This window comes from Amyelois transitella, chromosome 23, assembly GCF_032362555.1.
Source record: "Amyelois transitella isolate CPQ chromosome 23, ilAmyTran1.1, whole genome shotgun sequence".
NCBI classification, from domain to species: Eukaryota; Metazoa; Arthropoda; class Insecta; order Lepidoptera; family Pyralidae; genus Amyelois; species Amyelois transitella.
The window spans coordinates 5,066,358-5,085,598 of record NC_083526.1 but is presented as its reverse complement, the minus strand read 5'-3'; the positions used below and the strand labels follow the sequence as shown (position 1 = coordinate 5,085,598).

The 19,241-nt window shown below is 34.5% G+C and overlaps 1 protein-coding gene across 1 annotated transcript; it reads left to right on the top strand.

Annotated features, from left to right (window-relative positions):
* The first annotated feature begins 6,632 nt into the window (after positions 1-6,632).
* LOC106130663 (uncharacterized) lies at positions 6,633-18,610 on the top strand. Its single transcript, XM_060950904.1, has 3 exons — positions 6,633-7,050; positions 15,676-15,851; positions 18,422-18,610. The coding sequence occupies exons 1-3, from the start codon at positions 6,633-6,635 to the stop codon at positions 18,608-18,610; spliced, it is 783 nt and encodes a 260-aa protein (XP_060806887.1).
* The last annotated feature ends 631 nt before the right edge of the window (positions 18,611-19,241 follow it).

Below are 19,241 nucleotides of genomic sequence, written 5' to 3'. Positions count from 1 at the left end.
TTAGTACACGCATCCAAAAAAATTAAATGGAATTAAATGTAATATAAATGCCATGCTCACTATAATACATAAGTGATAAGTTGTTAGCTTCATCGCCTAAAAGAGTACTTATTCCATTAGTCGCATTTTACGATATCCATGGAAAAGAGATGGAACGGTCAAATTATTAACTATCTCTTTTTTTGGCAGGTAAAGACCATACAACAATATCACTTTACCACTTTTAATATAAGTAAGTACATACATAGATACATACATAAATCACGTCTATATCCGTTGCGAGGTAGACAGAGTCAAAAGTGTTGATAGACTGATAGGCCACGTTCAGCTGTTTGACCCAGTAATAGAATTGAGATTCAAATAAGGACAGGTTGCTAGCCTATTGCTTAAAAGAAGATTCCCAAGTTTCCTAGCCTATCCCTTAGTCGCTTTTCACAACATCCATGGAAAAGAGATAAGACTTATTCTTTTTATATAATCCCAAGTTTTTAAGCCTATTCCTTAGTCGTCTTTTACGATATTCATGGGAAAGAGATGAAGTGGTCCTATTATTTTTTCTATTGGTGCCGGGAACCACACACGGCACTACTATTTTTTGGTAATTTCAGATTTAAAAATTTAATATTAGTATAAATAAGAAAATCTAGATGTTTCAGTATATTCAGCACCTCCATTTTGTGGTTATTATATATGCCCGTCTAGTTTGTAAACGCTACAGTCTACGTGTTACTCATCCTTTGTTATTCACCAGGGCTGTCAAATTCTGTTAATATACCGAATATTTTGGATATGACAGAATTAGTTAGCACACAAACTAATGTACGTACGAAACTGAGAAAAGTCGTTGGTTACACGGCCGAGGTGGGATTTAAAACTGTGCTTCTCTATGAGCATCACATATTTCAATCAAGTACACCTACATACATATTTTCACGTTTTTTTTTCTTGCGGGGAAGACAGAGCCGACAGTTTTGAAAAGACTGATATACCATGTTCAGCTGTATGGCTTTATGATGGAATTGTGATTCAAATAGTGGCAAGTTGCTAGCCCATCACCTACAAGAAGAATCTCAAGTGTGTTGCCTTTCCTCTAGTCGGATTTCACGACAACCATTAGACAGACATGGAGTAATCCAATTCTAAAGAGCCAAGAACCACATGGCACAAAATTAAAATTATTTTTGGTATATAATTCCATTAAAAGTTTTATGTTACAACCCTGTTTGTGTGTGGCACTGGCTCGATCTAGTGTCGTCCCTAAATTGGACGTATATAACTCCAGAACAACACAATCCTATTTTACAGTGGCGAATAACGAGGTTGTACGTCTTTCACAGCTATTGTTATTTATATACAGCCATATAATCACGTCTTAATTCCTTACGGAGTAGACAGTGCCAACAGTCTGACTGAAAGGCATCGTTCAACTGTACGGCTTCCTGTCACTATTTGAATCTCAATTCCATCACTAAGCCATACAATCTAAACGTGATCTTAATCTTTTCGAGGCTATTTTTTATAGATTTATTCCCATACTATAGGCCGTCCGCGACTTCGTCCGAATGGAAACTCTATCAATCCCGCGGGAACCCTGGGATAAAAAGTAGCTTATGTGTTATTCTGTGTCTTCAGCTAGGTACCCACATACCACATTTAATTGTAATCGGTTCAGTATTTTTTGCGTGAAAGAGTAACAAACATCCATACTGACATCCTGACATACTCACAAACTTTCGCATTTATAATATTAGTAGGAAGTATATAGCTTATTCTCTTATTACAGCAGATTTTCAACCAAGACAAAAAATAGACAATGTTGGCTCTGTCTTCTCGTAACGGATGAAGACATGTAGAATGGAGCTTAATAATAAGAAAGTGCAAACATAAATGTTAGGAGAAGCATTGGAATAACCTTACGAGTGTCCCCGAGGCGTTTTCAATAAAATTGCATCGCCTTCTCTCTAGTTGCTTGCAAACTGTAATTGCGCTATCAGACACGAAGCGTTCTACAAAGATTATTTTGTAGAAGTGCCATTACATATAACATGCCGTGTGGTTCCCGGCACTAATAGAAAAAAGAAAAGGACTACTCCAAGTTACCAAGCCAAATGAGAAGATTATTATGTTAGGTGATTTTAATGGATGGGTGGGTGTAAAGCGTGATGGATATGAAAAGGTGCTTGGTGCGTTTGGTGACGAAAAGGTGAATGATAATGGAAGAAGTGTATTAGAAATTTGTCTAGAGTGGGATCTTTTTGTGTCGAACTCAATGTTTCAACATAAAGAGATCCACACCTACACAAGAGTGGAAGGTATTTTAAAAAGTATGATAGACTTTGTGATTGTAGATGAAAGATTGAAGAACAAAGTGCTGGATACCCGTGCATATCGCGGTGCTGGCATTGACTCGGACCATTTACTGGTGATATCCCGGATAAGGGGTATCTTCAATCGCTGGCGGCACAGGGTAAGGGAGCAAACCAGCGCTTTGGAAAGAGTAAAAGTAGAAAATTTGCAAGATATGGATGTAGGTAAGAAGTATATTAATAGACTGAAGGATGAATTTGAAGATTTAGAGGAAATGAGCGATATTGAAGATGGATGGAAGGAATTTAAAGAAAGAATTGTGAAAGTAGCTGTTGAAGTGTGTGGTGTAAGTAGAAGAAGGAAAGGAAAAAATCACAAAAATGCGTGGATGAGTAAAGATGTGCAAGAACTTGTGCGATTAAAGAAGAAAGCATGGCTGGATTTGTTAGCAGCAAAAGCTAACTTAAGAATGCAAGAGGTTATAGATGAAGATGTGAATGAAGCACGTAAGGAATATAAGAAAATGAAAGATTTGGTTAAGAAAGCTGTGATTAGAAAGAAAGAAGAGTATAAAGAGGATTTTGATAAAAGGCTATCAGAAGACTTTCAGTCAAATCTGAAAGTATTCTGGAAATCCGTAAGGTCAGCCCGAGGAAATACTATAACCAGAGAGCTGACTAGGATCAGATGCCAGGATGGTAGCGTTGTGAAAGGAGAAGAATGTGTACTAAAGATATGGAAGGACTATTTTGAAAGTTTATTTGAAAAAAAGGAAGGAAATAAGAAAGATTTCTGCTATAGCGAAGAAAAAGAGAATGAGATGGAAGGCGAAATTGAAATGTTCGAAATTGTGGAAGCACTTAAGAGTATGAAAGCGGGAAAGGCTGCTGGGTGTGATAGAGTGTCGGTCGAGATGCTTAAAGCAGGAAAAGGCGTAGTAGCTAGTCAGTTGTACTGCCTTTTCAATTTGTGTTGGAGAAGCGGCCGAGTACCAAAAGATTGGTGTAAGGCTGTTATCGTGCCACTTTACAAAGGAAAAGGGTCACAGCTGGACTGCAAAAATTATCGTGGTATAAGCCTGCTTAGCGTCGTCGGCAAATTGTATGCTAAGGTATTGATTAATAGAGTCAGGAATGAAACTGATGACAAAATATGGGATGCTCAAGCGGGATTTCGAAAGGGAATGGGATGTACTGATCAGGTCTTTTCCTTGCGGTGCATAGCCGAAAAGTTTTTGGCCAAGAGTCAAAAAGTCTATTGCAAAGTCTATTGCACATTCGTAGATCTGGAAAAGGCCTATGACAGAGTTGAGAGGAATGAATTGTGGTCAGCACTTTCTATGCATGGGGTGAGCAGTCTCTTAATACGAGCACTGAAATCCTTATATGAGGATTCGAGTGCTTGTGTCAGGATAAACGGAGCGCACACTGAGTGGTTTAAGATTGAGAAAGGCGTTAGGCAAGGATGTGTTGCGTCACCGTGGCTGTTCAACCTATTTATGGATAGCTGTTTGACAGATTTGAAAGAGTCTAAAAGTGGATTAAGGATGAATGAGTTACTCGTCAAATGTCTGCTCTATGCCGACGATCAGGTTATACTGGCGTCATCAGCGGAGGAGTTACAGGAGATGGTAAACTGTATGCATGAAGCTTTAAAAGAGAAAGGAATGAAAGTGAACGTAAGTAAAACTAAAACACTGGTTTTTGAAATGGAGAAAGAAATGACAGCATGTAATATTTTGATTGGAGGAGAAAAAGTGGAGCAAGTGAAAGAGTTTGTATATCTAGGATCAAAGTTTACATCAGATGGCAAGTATGATAGTGATATTGAAAGGAGAGTGAACGCGGGGAACATGGTGAATGGAGCTTTGCATGCCTTTATGAGCAGTCAGAAACTATCCAAAAAGGCTCGACTGGCTGTGCACAGGGGCGTGTTGGTCCCGACATTAATGTATGGGAGTGAAAGTTGGGTATGGCAAAAGAAGCATGAAAGCAGAATAAATGCAGTGGAAATGAGAGCGTTAAGGAGTATGATGGGTGTGAAATTGAGTGACAGGATAAGGAACAGCGTGATAAGGGAATGTTGTGATGTGAAAGAAGATGTAGTTACAGGAATAGAAAAGGGTATGTTAAGATGGTTCGGTCATGTGGAGAGGATGAATGAAAGCAGGTTGACTAAGCAGATATACAAGGAGAGTGTGGAGGGAAAGGTCGGAGTGGGAAGACCTAGACGAACGTATCTTGATCAAATTAAGGACGTCCTGGTAAAGGGTCAGGTCAAAAGTACCCGAAACCGCCGAGCTTGTATGAAGAGAGTTATGAATGTGGACGAAGCGAAAGAAGTATGCAGAGATCGTGGCAAGTGGAAAGAGGTAGTCTCTGCCTACCCCTCCGGGAAAGAGGCGTGATTTTATGTATGTATGTATGTATGTACTACTCCATCTCTTTCCCATGGATGTCGTAAAAGGCGACTGAAGGGCTTATAAACTTGGGATTCTTCTTTTAGGCGATGGGCCAGCAACCTGTCACTATTTGAATCTCAATTCCATCATTTAGCCATACAGCTGAACGTGGCCTTAAATTATTTTCAAGACTTTGGTACTGTCCACCCCGTAAGGTATAAAGACGTGATTAAAATATGTATTTATGTACATCCTTTAAGGCATTCAGCTTCCAAAGTTCCATTTACACTCTCCTTGTACCTATACATATATCTACACTATATATAATATTATAAAGAGGAAAACTTTGTTTGTTTGTTTGTTTGGTTGTAATGAATAGGCTCAAAAACTACTGGACCGATTTTAAAAATTCTTTCACCATTCGAAAGCTACATTATCCACGATTAACATAGACTATATTTTATTTAAGAAAAAAATAGGGTTCCGTAATATATTTGGATTTTCGGACACAAACTGAAAAAAATCAACCAAAAAGTTACTTATTTTGCGTACGCTGCCTAAACTGCAAAAGATAGAACCATAAAATGTTTTAATTAATTGTAGATCTTATAAATATCTACAAAAAAGTCCGCGACACCTTGAATTTTTTTTGGTCTACATTTAAACGCGTTTTTTTACTCATGCTATTAATTCTTATCAAAATAAATAATTTCATCAATAAGTACAGTTTATGTAGATAATATTTGGTCTTTGAATGATTAAAATTGGACGTTTGGTTTTGAAGTTGTGGTGAAATAAAATTATTACGATTTCTGCTGCACGGCCCGGGACTGCAGGCAGAAGTGACACTTTTGCCGGGAGCAAGACTTAGTTAGCCGCTTTGCGGGCGGTCCTTTAGTTAGTTCTAATAGAGATATATTAAGTATCGGCTGTGCATCCGTGCGAAGCCGGGGCGGGTCGCTAGTAATATTATATAATATATTGCTCATTGAAAAATCAGGGCTTTTATTCATCATATGTAAATAACCAAGTCTTATCAGTTTATTATTAAAAGTCCATTCTATTAAGTACAAATTGTCAATTCTATGGCAGGATATGAGAAAATACTGTGACGAACGTAAAAAGTTTGTTATACTCGTAGATAGCAGTTCCTGCAATAATGACATAAGTTTCAAACACTAATAATTAAACTACTTAACTGGCTATTTGTTTTTGAATTGTGCCCTGTGAGTATGTATAAAATATTAGATACAATTTAAACAACGTATTTTGAATTGATTTATATTTTTTTTTATATATTTGCAAAGCTTGAGATGAAATTGTTTTAATTTTTTTCAAATTTACATTTCATCATTAACAATAAACAACATACAAACACAAACATAAAGTATCACGTGTACGTCAAAACATCTCTGATAATTGACATGAACTTGAACGTAGCCTTTCAGTCTTTATAAGACTGTTGGCTCTGTCTACCCCGTAAGTTTCAATCAATTTCTCACCATAACTGGAAGTTAGTTGACATAGTTAACTCTGGGGATGGAGAAATTTTTTTGATAACCTTATTATTATTTTTAAATATACCAATATACTGAACCAAAGAAAATCCTATAAAATGTTCTCAGTTGAAGCAGCATTTTACAATAAAACGTATAAATTGCATAAAACGATAATATTAGATATTAATTATTTTGGAAATGTCGGTATATTCTCGTTTGGAGATATTGTTGCTTATGTTTCTACAAATCAATATAATTTTATATCCATTCCAATTGAAATGTACTGAGTGATGATTTTGCTCGTGTAATTTGAACAGGTGTTCTTCAATAGCGCTATTCATCTGACAGTTATACGTAAATCATTAATTAATTTACGTCACCACACACCTAATAAAACAAATTTTGTTGCAGATACAAATCTCAAAATGGTTGCAGTCAGCGTTCTAATAATTCTATTGGCAGCACACAATATCCAGTCTAACGAAGACGGTTACCTACGATACGTCAAAGATGGCTGTTTCAAAAAAGGGGAAGCACTATCGTGTGTTAAATATAAAGCTTTGAAAATAGCAACAAAAACCCTATTCGGTGAAAATATGCAGAATGAAACTATCAAAGCTAATCATATGATAAGCTTCGTTCCCCTTGACGCAGGTGTTATAGAAAAATTTAAAAGTGATAAAAATGAATCTCGTGTAGTTGAGCCTAGAGGGTTTATGTCGGAGTGGTCTGAGTTGGCAAAGTATTTTGTGAAGATAATGAAGGATTTCTTTAGAGTGAAGGGACTGAGAGTGGATCTGCCCGATGGAGCGAGGACGGTTGAAGAAGAGGAAGTTAATGATGGTAAGTCGTTCACAAGAAATACAAAGAAAGAAAACGTCTTCTTGAAAATTATGATGATAGTAGCTACATGTTTGTGTATGGATTTTAAGAAAAATATGTTTGTTTCCTAAAATATATAATTTTCTTAAGATGCGTAAATCAAAATAGAATTTAATGCATTTCGCTCTTGTAGGATTTCCCAAGAATTTTTACTTAGCAGATGTCATGTCATCATTACTATAAGTCAAATTTCAGCGAAATAAGATTCGCTGTTTTCTGTTATGGACTTTATATAAATCGGTAAGATCCCTCTTATTACTTAGAATAAGTTTAACTTTGCTATTTTTAAAAAAGTTGATGAGATTGGTATTTATTTTAGTTGAAAACGGAAAAGTTATAACTCTTCAACTTTTTCAATTACGAAGTACGTTTCCTAAAAATTTACCTGTCATCTTATTACGAGTAGAATATGCAGGGAGCTTTCAGTATAAAACTTAATGAATACATACATATAGTCACGTCTATATCCCTTGCGGGGTAGACAGAGCCAACAGTCTTGAAAACGCTGCAACTTAATGAAATATGGGAAATTTTCTCTTAATACATGCCTCAACACACACAATAAACCTACTTGCCAATGTCAAATATCTTAACACAGTTGTTTGGGCTGTAAGTTGATATCACAGTAATCAGTCAGTCAGTGTCCTAGTTAGATAGATTCCCTCTTCCCCAAAGAAAGTGCGAGTACAAACGTTAGTAGGTACTTAGTTTGAAATGTTGAGAGTTGTGGATGACCACAAGCTGGCCAACGCAAATGGAGCAAATAACCACAACCTTTGATATTTTACAGATTGATAGAAATTCCAAATAACCTGATTTCTAAAATTAATACGAGTAGTTATTGATTGAAAACATTTTTAGCATGATTTAAAATTAGTTTTCAATAAATTATATTTTGAACTATATTTAAGTAGTTGATGGGCTAGCGTCTTAACATTATAAAGTCATACAAGCTGAACGTGGCCTTTCTTTCTTTCAAGGCCGTTGGCTCTGTCTTTCCCATAAGGGATATAGACGTGGTAATGTGTATGTATGTATCTTTTTGTGTCTTTGTAAAAAGCCCGTTTCCAAACCATTTTGGTGGATTCGTTTTGTCCATTTTGGTAATCAGAGCCAGAGAGGTGGCAATGAAATTGTCTATTCCTGTTCAAAAGTTTACTAAACCTAAGCGAAGGTTACAATGTGTGAAGACAAAGCGTCAAGGCGATTTTACAGTCCAAAATGAATTTAGTATTGTTATAGTTCAATTGATTGTATACACGTGATTATATTGATAATATAGACGTAATTATGTTTATATCAATGCGTTCAGGTATGGCTTTATGATGGAATTGAGATTCAAATAGCGAGAGATTACTAGCCCATCGCTTATAAGAGGAATCTTAAATTTATAAGCCTATCCCTAAGTCGCTTTTTACGCCATCCATGGGACTATTTACAGTGCCGGAAACCACACGGCACCTGATTACCTAACACCTGATATTCATAAAATACCCAGAGTTACAAAATGAAGAATATAAGTCAAGATTTTATTATTGTTGTTCTCTGTGCTCAAAAGGAATCCACAATTCCCATCTTCACATTTTCATCTTCCACTCCTATGAAAAGCATTATCAATTTCGGAATTCCTGTGAAAATGCCAGCACATACAATTTTCCTCCAGACCTAGTGACACGTAGGTACTTTATTTAAGAACCGCACAATATTACCTGACTTGAGTATGCGTAGAATCCAAACTTGGTTTGGCACAAGTCAAAAACTGAAGTGTTGCCCGCACAAAAAATACCTCCACATTTCGATGTAAATTTACCAAAATAGATTTTGAATACATAAATGTCGACCAAACATAATAGTGAGTTTTTATCAAATTTAAAAACTTTTTAGAACTTTTTCTTTAAGTTACGAAATTTACTTTTATTAAACGGCTTGTGAATAGACGAAAAATCCAAACTAATATTATGAATCATATTCGAAAGTAAGTTTATGTGAATGTTTTTTTTTGTATCTCCACGCATTTTCTACTGAACCTGCTTCTTCTTGAAATTTCGCGTAAATATGCTTGGTAAGCTATATATTGAATGAGTACTTTATGACAGCATCCCTCCTGGCGTTCATTCTGGTAACATCCTCATCTCTGTGACGAAGAGCCCGAGGTACACCTGTTAATCATGATCCTGGAGTGAGTTAGTCAGGTTTTTACACGAAGCGATATTCCCATTTAACATGTTGACTTTCAATCTTTGCAGAACCTAATCCATATTGTATCATGGTTGCACGGCTCTCTATATCATACATACATACATATGGTCACGTCTATATCCCTTGCGGGGTAGACAGAGCCAACAGTCCTGAGCAGACTGATGGGCCACGTTCAGCTATTTGGCTTTAAGATAGAATTGAGATTCGAATAGTGACAAGTTGCTAGCCTATCGCCTAAAAAAAGAATCTCAAGTTTGTAAGTTATCCCTTAGTCGCCTTTTACGACATCAATGGGAAAGAGATGGAGTGGTCCTATTTTTTTTTATACCTTTATAATTTGTGTTTTATTTCCTATGTAATAAAACACAAATGAAGTGCTAATGGCTTTAAGTAAATAAACATAATAATTAAATGATTCCAGCAATATTTACAGTTGAATTTAATATAAACAATCCAACGTTATAACTGTTTTTTTCATTACAACCAAAAATGTTTATAATAGCTATTAACCGCATTTAAATGGGTCTGGGTGTTTATTTTAACGGAACAGTTAATATAAGGATAAATTTGTAAAACCTTTTTTTGTGTGTTCAGGTTTTAAAAATGAATTTATAGAGTTTCATTATACTGTAATTAAAATCACTCTTGTTAATCGATATTTTGAGACTTTTCGTTTCTACTCCACACATTTTCGATCTTTTGAATATTCTTCATCCACATTAGTCCCAGTTACATCTTCGTCTCTCTGAAGAGAATCCCGGAGTCCCTGATGATCATTCTACCTATCATCAACTTTGTATGCGTATAAATCGATAACTTACTCGATATAATCGATAACGTCTCGATGCTTTGTCGTTCTGATTTTGCTATAAATTTAGGTTCAAATAACATGTCTTCATAGAATGTCATGTCATGAGAATTTTTAAGTACTTAAAATAGTTTTTGAGAAATTCACAATTTTTTATAACTGAAAGTGTTCGCGACGTCTAAATTCGCGGCGGATAAGTCGTTAAATGTAATCAGAGCCACTAGTTTCTAAAATACTTAATGAATTAAGTCAGATGGAGAGGCAGCTGGATCCTAAGTATATAAGCCCTTTTCTCGATTGACTTTTAACTGAAATCTTCCCGGGAAGTAAAGCAGCTGGTATACAAAATAACATAACAGGGGTAGACAGAGCCAATAGTAATCAAAAGGCTGAAAGGCCACGGTCAGCCGTTTGTCTTAACGATAGAATTGAGATTCAAATAGTTACAGGTTGCTATCCCATTACTTGCTTCCCCTTATTCGCCTTTTACGATATCAATGGGAAAGAGACAGAGTGGTCCTATTTATAGCACAATGGTATATTATATGCTATTCTTATCTTCTAGACCAGTACTTATTCTCAATTTGGCTTTTTGTAAAATCCTACGAAAAATATATGGAGTGAAAATGTCCTATTCTAAAATGCCGGAAACGATGTAGGTTCTTAAGTTGGTGTAAAAACCAAATCTCTTATAACTTAAAATCAAGAACCGACTACTGTTGATGACGTCATATTAGGGTTACGTGACAAACCCATTACGAGAGCCTCCGAAGATTTCCCTGAAAAATCGTACAAACACAATATACTCGTAAGTATACTGGAGAAAGTCGTAGCGACAACGTTATACAAAATATAATGGTTATTTGGCTTCTGTTACATGGAATTTTATGTAACAACTACTTTTTGCCGTTTATAATAATTTTTATATGAAGTTTTGATGATTTTTATTAAATACTTTAAATTGTAATTTATTATATGGTATTGCACTGTATTTTGATAAAACACAGGTGTAGCGGACGTTCAGCCTCCATGGACAGACATACACTCTGACTTGAATAAAAGAACAATCAAAATTTGATGAAACGACAATAACACATGACGCCTTGATCAGCCAAAAAGTGGTTTTATTCAGACACAACCTTCAAGACCCTCGGCAAGCTCAGGGTTATAATTTTTGAAGATAAAAGGCAAATCAAGTCTAAAAATATAATATAAGGGAACGCCCGCGGGCTTTATCTGCGTGAAATGGAAGAACGAGCTAGTTTCCATTCGGCAAAAATTTTGAAATGAAACTTTCTCGTGCACCTAACCAATAAAAGGAATGCCATAAAATCTATTGTCTAAGTTATATTAATGTTATTTCAAAAGTTCACATGCATTTCAGCGGTCATTATGTCAAGTAAGAGTACGTTCACATGTCCAAAGACTAATCCATTCATTCATATTTTATAAAGAAAATATTTAAATTTTTTGTTGTTTTTTTGTATAAAATAGAAACCAAAAGCTAGTAGCTAGCAGACAAATCTTTTGGAAGTTAAATAGGCTTTTTCTATGAATTCCCACATGAGCGAAGTAAAATATCTTTCAGATATCTTGATAGTGAAACCGTCTTGTCTTAAAGCAGCATGCATTTGTTGGTCTACATCAAATATCTTGGAAACCTTTACATGCACTCAAAATTCCATATGTCTGGTGTAAATTGGATTTGTCTCATGTTCAGAGTGCACGCGAATTTTTGTCTGTGATACGATGAAATGTAGTCGCAGAAACTGAAATTCAATATCACCTTACTGAGAAATAAAGCTTCAATAAGTTTACTTTTATGCTAAAAGCATTCTCTACCAGTTCTAAAACATATATATATATCTTATTACATACACCGCAGAAGATTTACCTGTATAAAAAATCAGACAGATGAAATTAAATGACAAAAAAGGGACGGAAACAAAATAATTCACAAAATTACTTTGCGTGAGTATTATACCTAATACCTGGAATTACTAAACTGGACCTCATTCTAATGTCAAAGGCAAATGTGATTTAAGTTAAAAAGTTAGGACATTAGCCCGAAGTTTGTGGATGAAAAGATCAAAAGTGATGTAAAATTCAATAGCCTAGCTAAAGAATAAAATTTTTAGAACGACCTTAGTTGTTTGGAGTAAGCGAGATAATTCTTAAAAGATTTTGTTGAGTTAAACTTAAATTAAGTTTTTATTATATCGTTACTAGCTTTTGTTTGGCTTCGCCCGCGTTAATTTAGCCACATCTGCAAAAAGTGACGAATTTATTGCCATCTATAAAAAATCGATGAAATAAGCATCTATTACAAAAAGCAAAGAATTTAACGCGTCTTACAAAAAGTAACGAATTTGGCGCCACCTGAAAATTATTCAGGTTTTCGCAAATCCCACGGGATCTATAGTTTTTACCGTGACGAATATCTTCTTCTATATATATTTCTTTATTAATTATATACATATTTATACCGTTTTTTCTGACATTAATATCATGCAAAGCGAAAGTTTAAAAGTATTAAGTACATACAAATAAGTAGTGCCTCTGTACTAAATTTCTCTTAAGTTTGTGTTCTATTTTTTGTTTGATGTACATAAATAAAAAAAATCTAAATTACAGATAGAATTTTACTTTTAAAACAAAAACATGCACTAGAGAAACGAATTGAGTGGAAATCAGCAAATGGCTCTCATACGTTACCCGTAAAACAAATGCTGTGGTTTATTCGCCACGAGCATTTGTTCATTGATACGATCAGTTACCTTGTACAAATGTATGTGCTGTTTTTCTCTAAATTACATCTTATATTAGCTTTAAATGACGGCTTATAAAAGTTTATCGACTATGTTAAGTGATAGTCGAACTAAAAATTACTAGTATACCTATTAGTGTATATGTTGTACAATGACACACAACATACAACATATACTATGTAGTGTGTCATTGTAAAAACATTATCAGATAATCCTCAGAATTATCAATACATAATTATACAGAATTATCAACACATCAATACAATAAATCAAAACAGAATTATCAATATATAATTCTGAAGTTATACCTTAAATAATTATTGACAAATCTAAAAATTTATCTTCTTTTACTCATTTTAAAAATAGAATTTTGAAATAATTTTGCTTTTGATTTCAAAATTCTATTTTTTAATCTTCTTCAACTTCCAATATCACACACACACATATTATTATCTTCATTCTTTATCATATACCTAACTAGCTTTCCGCCCGCGGCTTCGCCCACGTGTAATTCGGTTATATACATATATATTTACGTGATTCTTTTTTTGTTCGGTAGAGTATACTTTCAAGTTGGTCCCGTTGTTACCTAGTCAGGATCTGATGATGGTATTCCAGGGAAATCAAGGGCAAACCTCAAATTTACAGGCAATTACGTTTTTGACAATTTCATAGATCTGTTTAAGTATTTGCGTCTGATAGTCATCATCCCATGTGAATGAGCTGATGATGGAAGGTACAACTCCTCAACAGTTAGGAGTTGAAAGAAAATTCTTACGAAGTTATACGTACATGTGAGGCTATTAGGTTGACCTGATAATAAAAAGTAAATCTCATTAACGTTACGAATTTAGGTGAAAATGGATGCGGACAAATTTCGTCTCTTCACTTGTTTCCTTTTAGCTGTTTGTATGGGTAGTGTTAACACAAAATAAGGATTTAAAGGCGTGATGTTATTAATGTTATGCATGTATGTACATAATTATGTATGTTATTATGTATGTTAAAGAGACGACTGAAAGTTGTCATACAAAGTCTTTTTTTTTAAGGATGGGAAATCATCAAATGACCTCTCCCGCTCTGGGTGGAACGGAAGGGAGTGTCAGACTTTTACTGACTAAAACCCACCTCGTTCCTTCAGTTGCCCTTTGCGTTCCGGGGCCACGGTATCTCGTTAGAACTTTCCCGCAGCCCCGGCTCAGTTTATCCCGTTTCCCCCCCTTGGGGGTTGACATTTCAAAAATCCCTTCTTAGTGCTCACTTATGTTACTAAAGGAACCTCTGTTCAAAATCTCAGACTCCTATACCGAGCGGTTTCGGCTGTGCGTTAATAAATCAGTCACCCAATCGCATCCCCTAAATCACGATTGGAGGGTAGTTTGAAAAAACTTATAATGTCAAACATATTTACTTGCCTATGTACGTGTTCATGCCAAGTTTCAAGTTTATAAACCCAAGGAATAAGATTTTTCATAGAAACGTTTTTACCCCTTTTCCCCCCCCTTGGGGGTTGAATTTCCAAAAATCCTTTCTTAGTGCTCCCCTACATATCCCAAGGAACCTACATTCCAAATTTCAGCTGTCTACGACCAGTAGTTTCGACTGTGCGTTGTCTGTCAGTCAGTCACTCAGTAACGGAAGAGTTTTATATATATAGATAGACTCGTCACATTTACCTTGATCGCTTTATAGCAGAATTGAGATTTATAGATTATAGCGACAGGTAGCTGCCATAACAAATCTTTAAACAAATCAAGCGATTTGCAACAACCAACCGATTATTTGCTCCAAAAATTTAATTCTTAAATTGATCTATTATTAGTACCGGATTGTGCATCTGCTTCTAAGTAGATCTAAGTTCAGTCTCACGCTTTGGTTCATTCATTTTCGATACGGTTCTATAGTACTAATAGCTCGTGCGATACCAATTTGACGGTTGATGACTTGATTGAGGTTGTGGTCTTATTGCCTACTTTTTTGAGAAATAACTATTAGTTTTAATCTGTATTGAAGCATAACATTTAAGGTGTGCTATTTAAATTTGGTGGTAGTATAATAGTATAGTAATAGCTCAACGTGGCCTATCAGTCTTTTCAAGACTGTTGGCTCTGTCTACCCCGCAAGGGATATAGACGTGGTTATATGTATGTATTTGTATTTTAATAGGTGGATTTGACAAAGAAAAACAAAGTGATTGAATGTTGACATTAAAAGATGCAGCCTAAAAATGTTATTTATATAATAGAGTATGTATGAATCAATAAAACGGCCTCTGTGGCTCAGCGGTAGTACGCTTGTCTGTGACACCGGAGGTCCCGGGTTCGAATCCCGGCCAGGGCATGATGAGAAAAGAACTTTTTCTGATTGTCCTGGGTCTTGGATGTTTATCTATATAAGTATTATATTATAAAATATAGTATCGTTGAGTTAGTATCTCGTAACACAAGTTTCGAACTTACTTCGAGGCTAACTCAATCTGTGTAATTTGTCCCGTATATATAAAAAAACAAAAAATCACGGCAATGTTGTTTGTTTGAGTAAAGTGACATGTAAGTTCCTACTAAACCTATATAAAATTAAATACTTACTTACTTACAAAAAAATAAAAAATTGTATAAAAAAATAATTTACGGAGAAATTTAAAATTTGTTTATTTATTAGTATGATGACATCAAAATGAGCAAATAAAGAGGTTAACAATTTAATATGTTAAGAAATATATTTTTTTCCATTAATGACGTTCATATTAATATGTATATACTTTTACATATTTATCAAACAAATTAAAACAACATATCTTCTCAATTCCAGGTCGTGGCAGAAGAAAGAAGTTGGCTGTAGTGGTGCCCCTGCTAACACTGTTGGCTGCTATCAAGACGAAATTATTGTTAATACCGGTTCTACTATCCGTGTTATTGATAAAGAAACTCTTGCTGATCGCCGCCCTGCTCCTGCCGAGTCTATTAAACACATTGAAGGCTTGTAAGGTAATAAAAGTGATGCTTTATACATAAAAAGATAACTTATCTATTAAGAGATAGGCTTCTTAACTTGGGATTATTATTTGAGACGATGGGCTAGAAACCTGTCACTATTTGAATCTCAATTCTATCATCAAGGCAAAAAGCTGAACGTGGCCAATCAGTCTTTTGAAGACTTTTGCCTCTGTCTAATCCGCAAGGGCTATATGACTATATGTATGTTTGAGCAAATATGTAAGTATGAATGAATAAAATCAGTTATGCCATCAAATTCAGATGTTGTATAGTGCAGGGCTCAGACGCGGTACTTACGATAACTGGCAAAAACTCAAGTAAAGGAGAGTTTTTTCGCGACTACAACATAAGGTTATGTGTTCCGAGTATAAGTATGTAAGTTCGAGTAGGTACGTTGATTTTTAAAGTGGCTACTGGCAAGTATTTTGCTTTAAAAAAAGTTAGTAGTATATGTTAATAGATAAAAAGATACAAAGGCATTGTGAATTCTTGTAGTTAGTCTAGACCTTTCTACTTCCCGTTGAAGTAGGAAGGCGTACCTTGATCAAATCGAAGACGTTCTAGCAAAAGGTCTGGTCAAGAGTACCTACCTGAAACCGACGAGCTTGCATGAAGAGAGTCATGGATGTGGATGAAGCGAAAGAAGTGTGCAGGGATCGTGGCAAGTGGAAATATGTGGTCTCTGCCTACCTCTCCGAGAAAGAGGCGTGATTTTTGTATGTATGTTTTAGATAAAATTAAGGGTTTATCATAACAGACATAACTGCTATGCCTTATAATCAATACTGGATAATATTACGAAACAAATATAAATATAGGATAATAATTCATGGGATAAGTCGGCCATTGCAAGTTTTGTTTCTTTTATAACAATGTACTTACTATTTTCTTGTTACTGTGTAAATTTCTATGCAATAAAGATATTACAAACAAACAAACAATGAATCGTAAGGAGTCACTTTTCTGTGAATTTTTTTTATGAGAACGCGTGATTGTTTCCCGAATTCAACACATCATTCTATTTTAAAAATCGAAAAATATAGAAACTGATCGTACGAAAAAATAACAAATTATATTCACAAATATAGCTCACCATCTTCGGAACTCTTACAAATGTATTATTATCATTCAATTATAGCTATTGAATCTTGGTATCTATTGAAAAGTGGCAGACTTGAATAACAAATAATTTTCAATAGAATAATAAGACCGCCATTATAAGTAGAAATGTGATAGCGCCATTTTTGTTGATCTCATGGATCAAGTTAGGATGGTTGATAGCATAAGGTCGATTTATAGGTACATTTATAAGACGGTACTGAAAGTATCCTAGTTCAAATTTATATTATTACTATATTTGTCTTATTTTTCTCAGTAGCTATATACGAGGAAATAAATTGAAAAGTTTGTGTAAGAACATCATTTCTGACTGTTGACAAAAGATTACACTTTCACAATAATTCACTTTTGGAATATAACTTATTCTTTTATATATCTATTATAATTCATTCATACTCCTATACATATAATTACGCATAATATCTCTGACGGGGAAGACAGAGTCAGACAGAGAGTTTTGATAAGACTGAAAGGCCACGTTCAGCTGTAAGGCTTAGTAATGGAATTGAGACTCAACGACTGACTAGGTTGCTAATCTTTCGCCTGAAAGAAGAAACCTAAGTTTATTACTATGCAATTTCAATAGCAATTAATTAACATAGGTTACAATAGATAAGCGGAAATCTTAAAAACACCAGCATTTCATTCATTAATCTCTTAAATTAAATCGTTAATCTTTATTTTGAATAATTACCTTTACTTAAATAACCCAAACCCTTAATAACTGGTTACTTCTTGAAAATAAAATCAAAATAAATCCTTTTCCTAAAACCGTGCTTTAACAAAGTTCAAAGGCTTTGAAACTTTTCTTAAAAATGTTTTTAAGTCTTAAAACTTTCGATCGTTAATTCATCAAATTAAGTAGATATTTAATACCTGGCAACTCCTAAAAAAATTAACGGTGATTATAATACAGGATTTTGGGCGTTGGTGATCCAACTCTGTAAACATAATTAACGTGTCGCAAAACCACTTGAAAATTAGAACTTGTTTTAATCAAGTTTCATTTAACGGCTTGTTTTGTTTTTTGTAATTGCTTCATTATTAACTAAAGGAGTACATTACAAATATAAAACAGTTACCCTATTGCAAAAAAAAAAAACCAATATGGAATGGCTTCCCTCTCCGGATAGATAAAATTTGATAAATATTTAATTTTATAGAAATATACATTCTTTCCTCATCATAGAGTTAACGGCGGATAATTTATGTTTGTCTTTTAATAAAATGTTTATGTAGGTATTCTTCTCTCAAACTGACACCGGATTATTAATCTGTTTGCTATTTATCCAAATGTTGAGTATATGTAGAGAATGCTATTAGTTTTAGGTTCCCTAATTGTATGTATCAAAGGTCAACATTTAAAAAAAAATCAAATAGAAAAATAAAAAAAATAAAGAAGTTTTTCAATATAATAAATATTTTATATATATTTTTTCCAGCACCACCCAATGTCACACTACTCTTACTTCGGCAGCAGTGACAATTCCGACTTCAGCTCGGACTACGGCAGCAGTTACTCTTACGGCGCGAACGCAGCTTACGGCGCTTCGAACAGAGCGTACACTATGCCGAAACATAGACAAACTCCTGCGCCGGTTTATATTACCGCGCCTGGTGCGGCCGCGTAATATTTATAGGGATATATATATATTTCTTTAATTTAAGAATCTGTACAAATCTTTTAATGATCAAAAGCTTATAAAGTATGAAACAAAGTTAAGGGTATTAGAAATATTTAATTTTAAGTAATTATCTTTTTTATAATGCAAACAAACAAATGTGTCGTGTGGTTTTCGGCATCGTAGAATTTAATAATAATTTAATATTTAATTTAAAAACAATATTTATTCCAATAACAAGTATTATAAATGGGGCTTTCTTTTAAGCTTCACGCCTGTGTCAGAAAACCCAGCTCTTCTATTAACTAGGTTTATAATTTAGAATATTTTCATTTTTTTTAGTATATTTCTTATGTTGTATGATAACCAAGGAATAAGTTTATATCATATTTATCTAAAATCTTTAGTTTCAATAGGTCTGTCTATCTGGACGGCGTAAAGGATAGTATGAGGAGAAAAGGAGTGACCAGTGAGATGGCAATTGACAGAAGTAGGTAATTGGATAAAACTAACATACTGTGCCGACCCCACGTAGAAAGTGGGAAAAGGTAACGACGAAGAAGTCTTGTTTGTACTGTCTGCCCTATCTGTCCTGTCTGTCTAGAATCCTGTCAGACGTGACTATATGTATGTATAAATA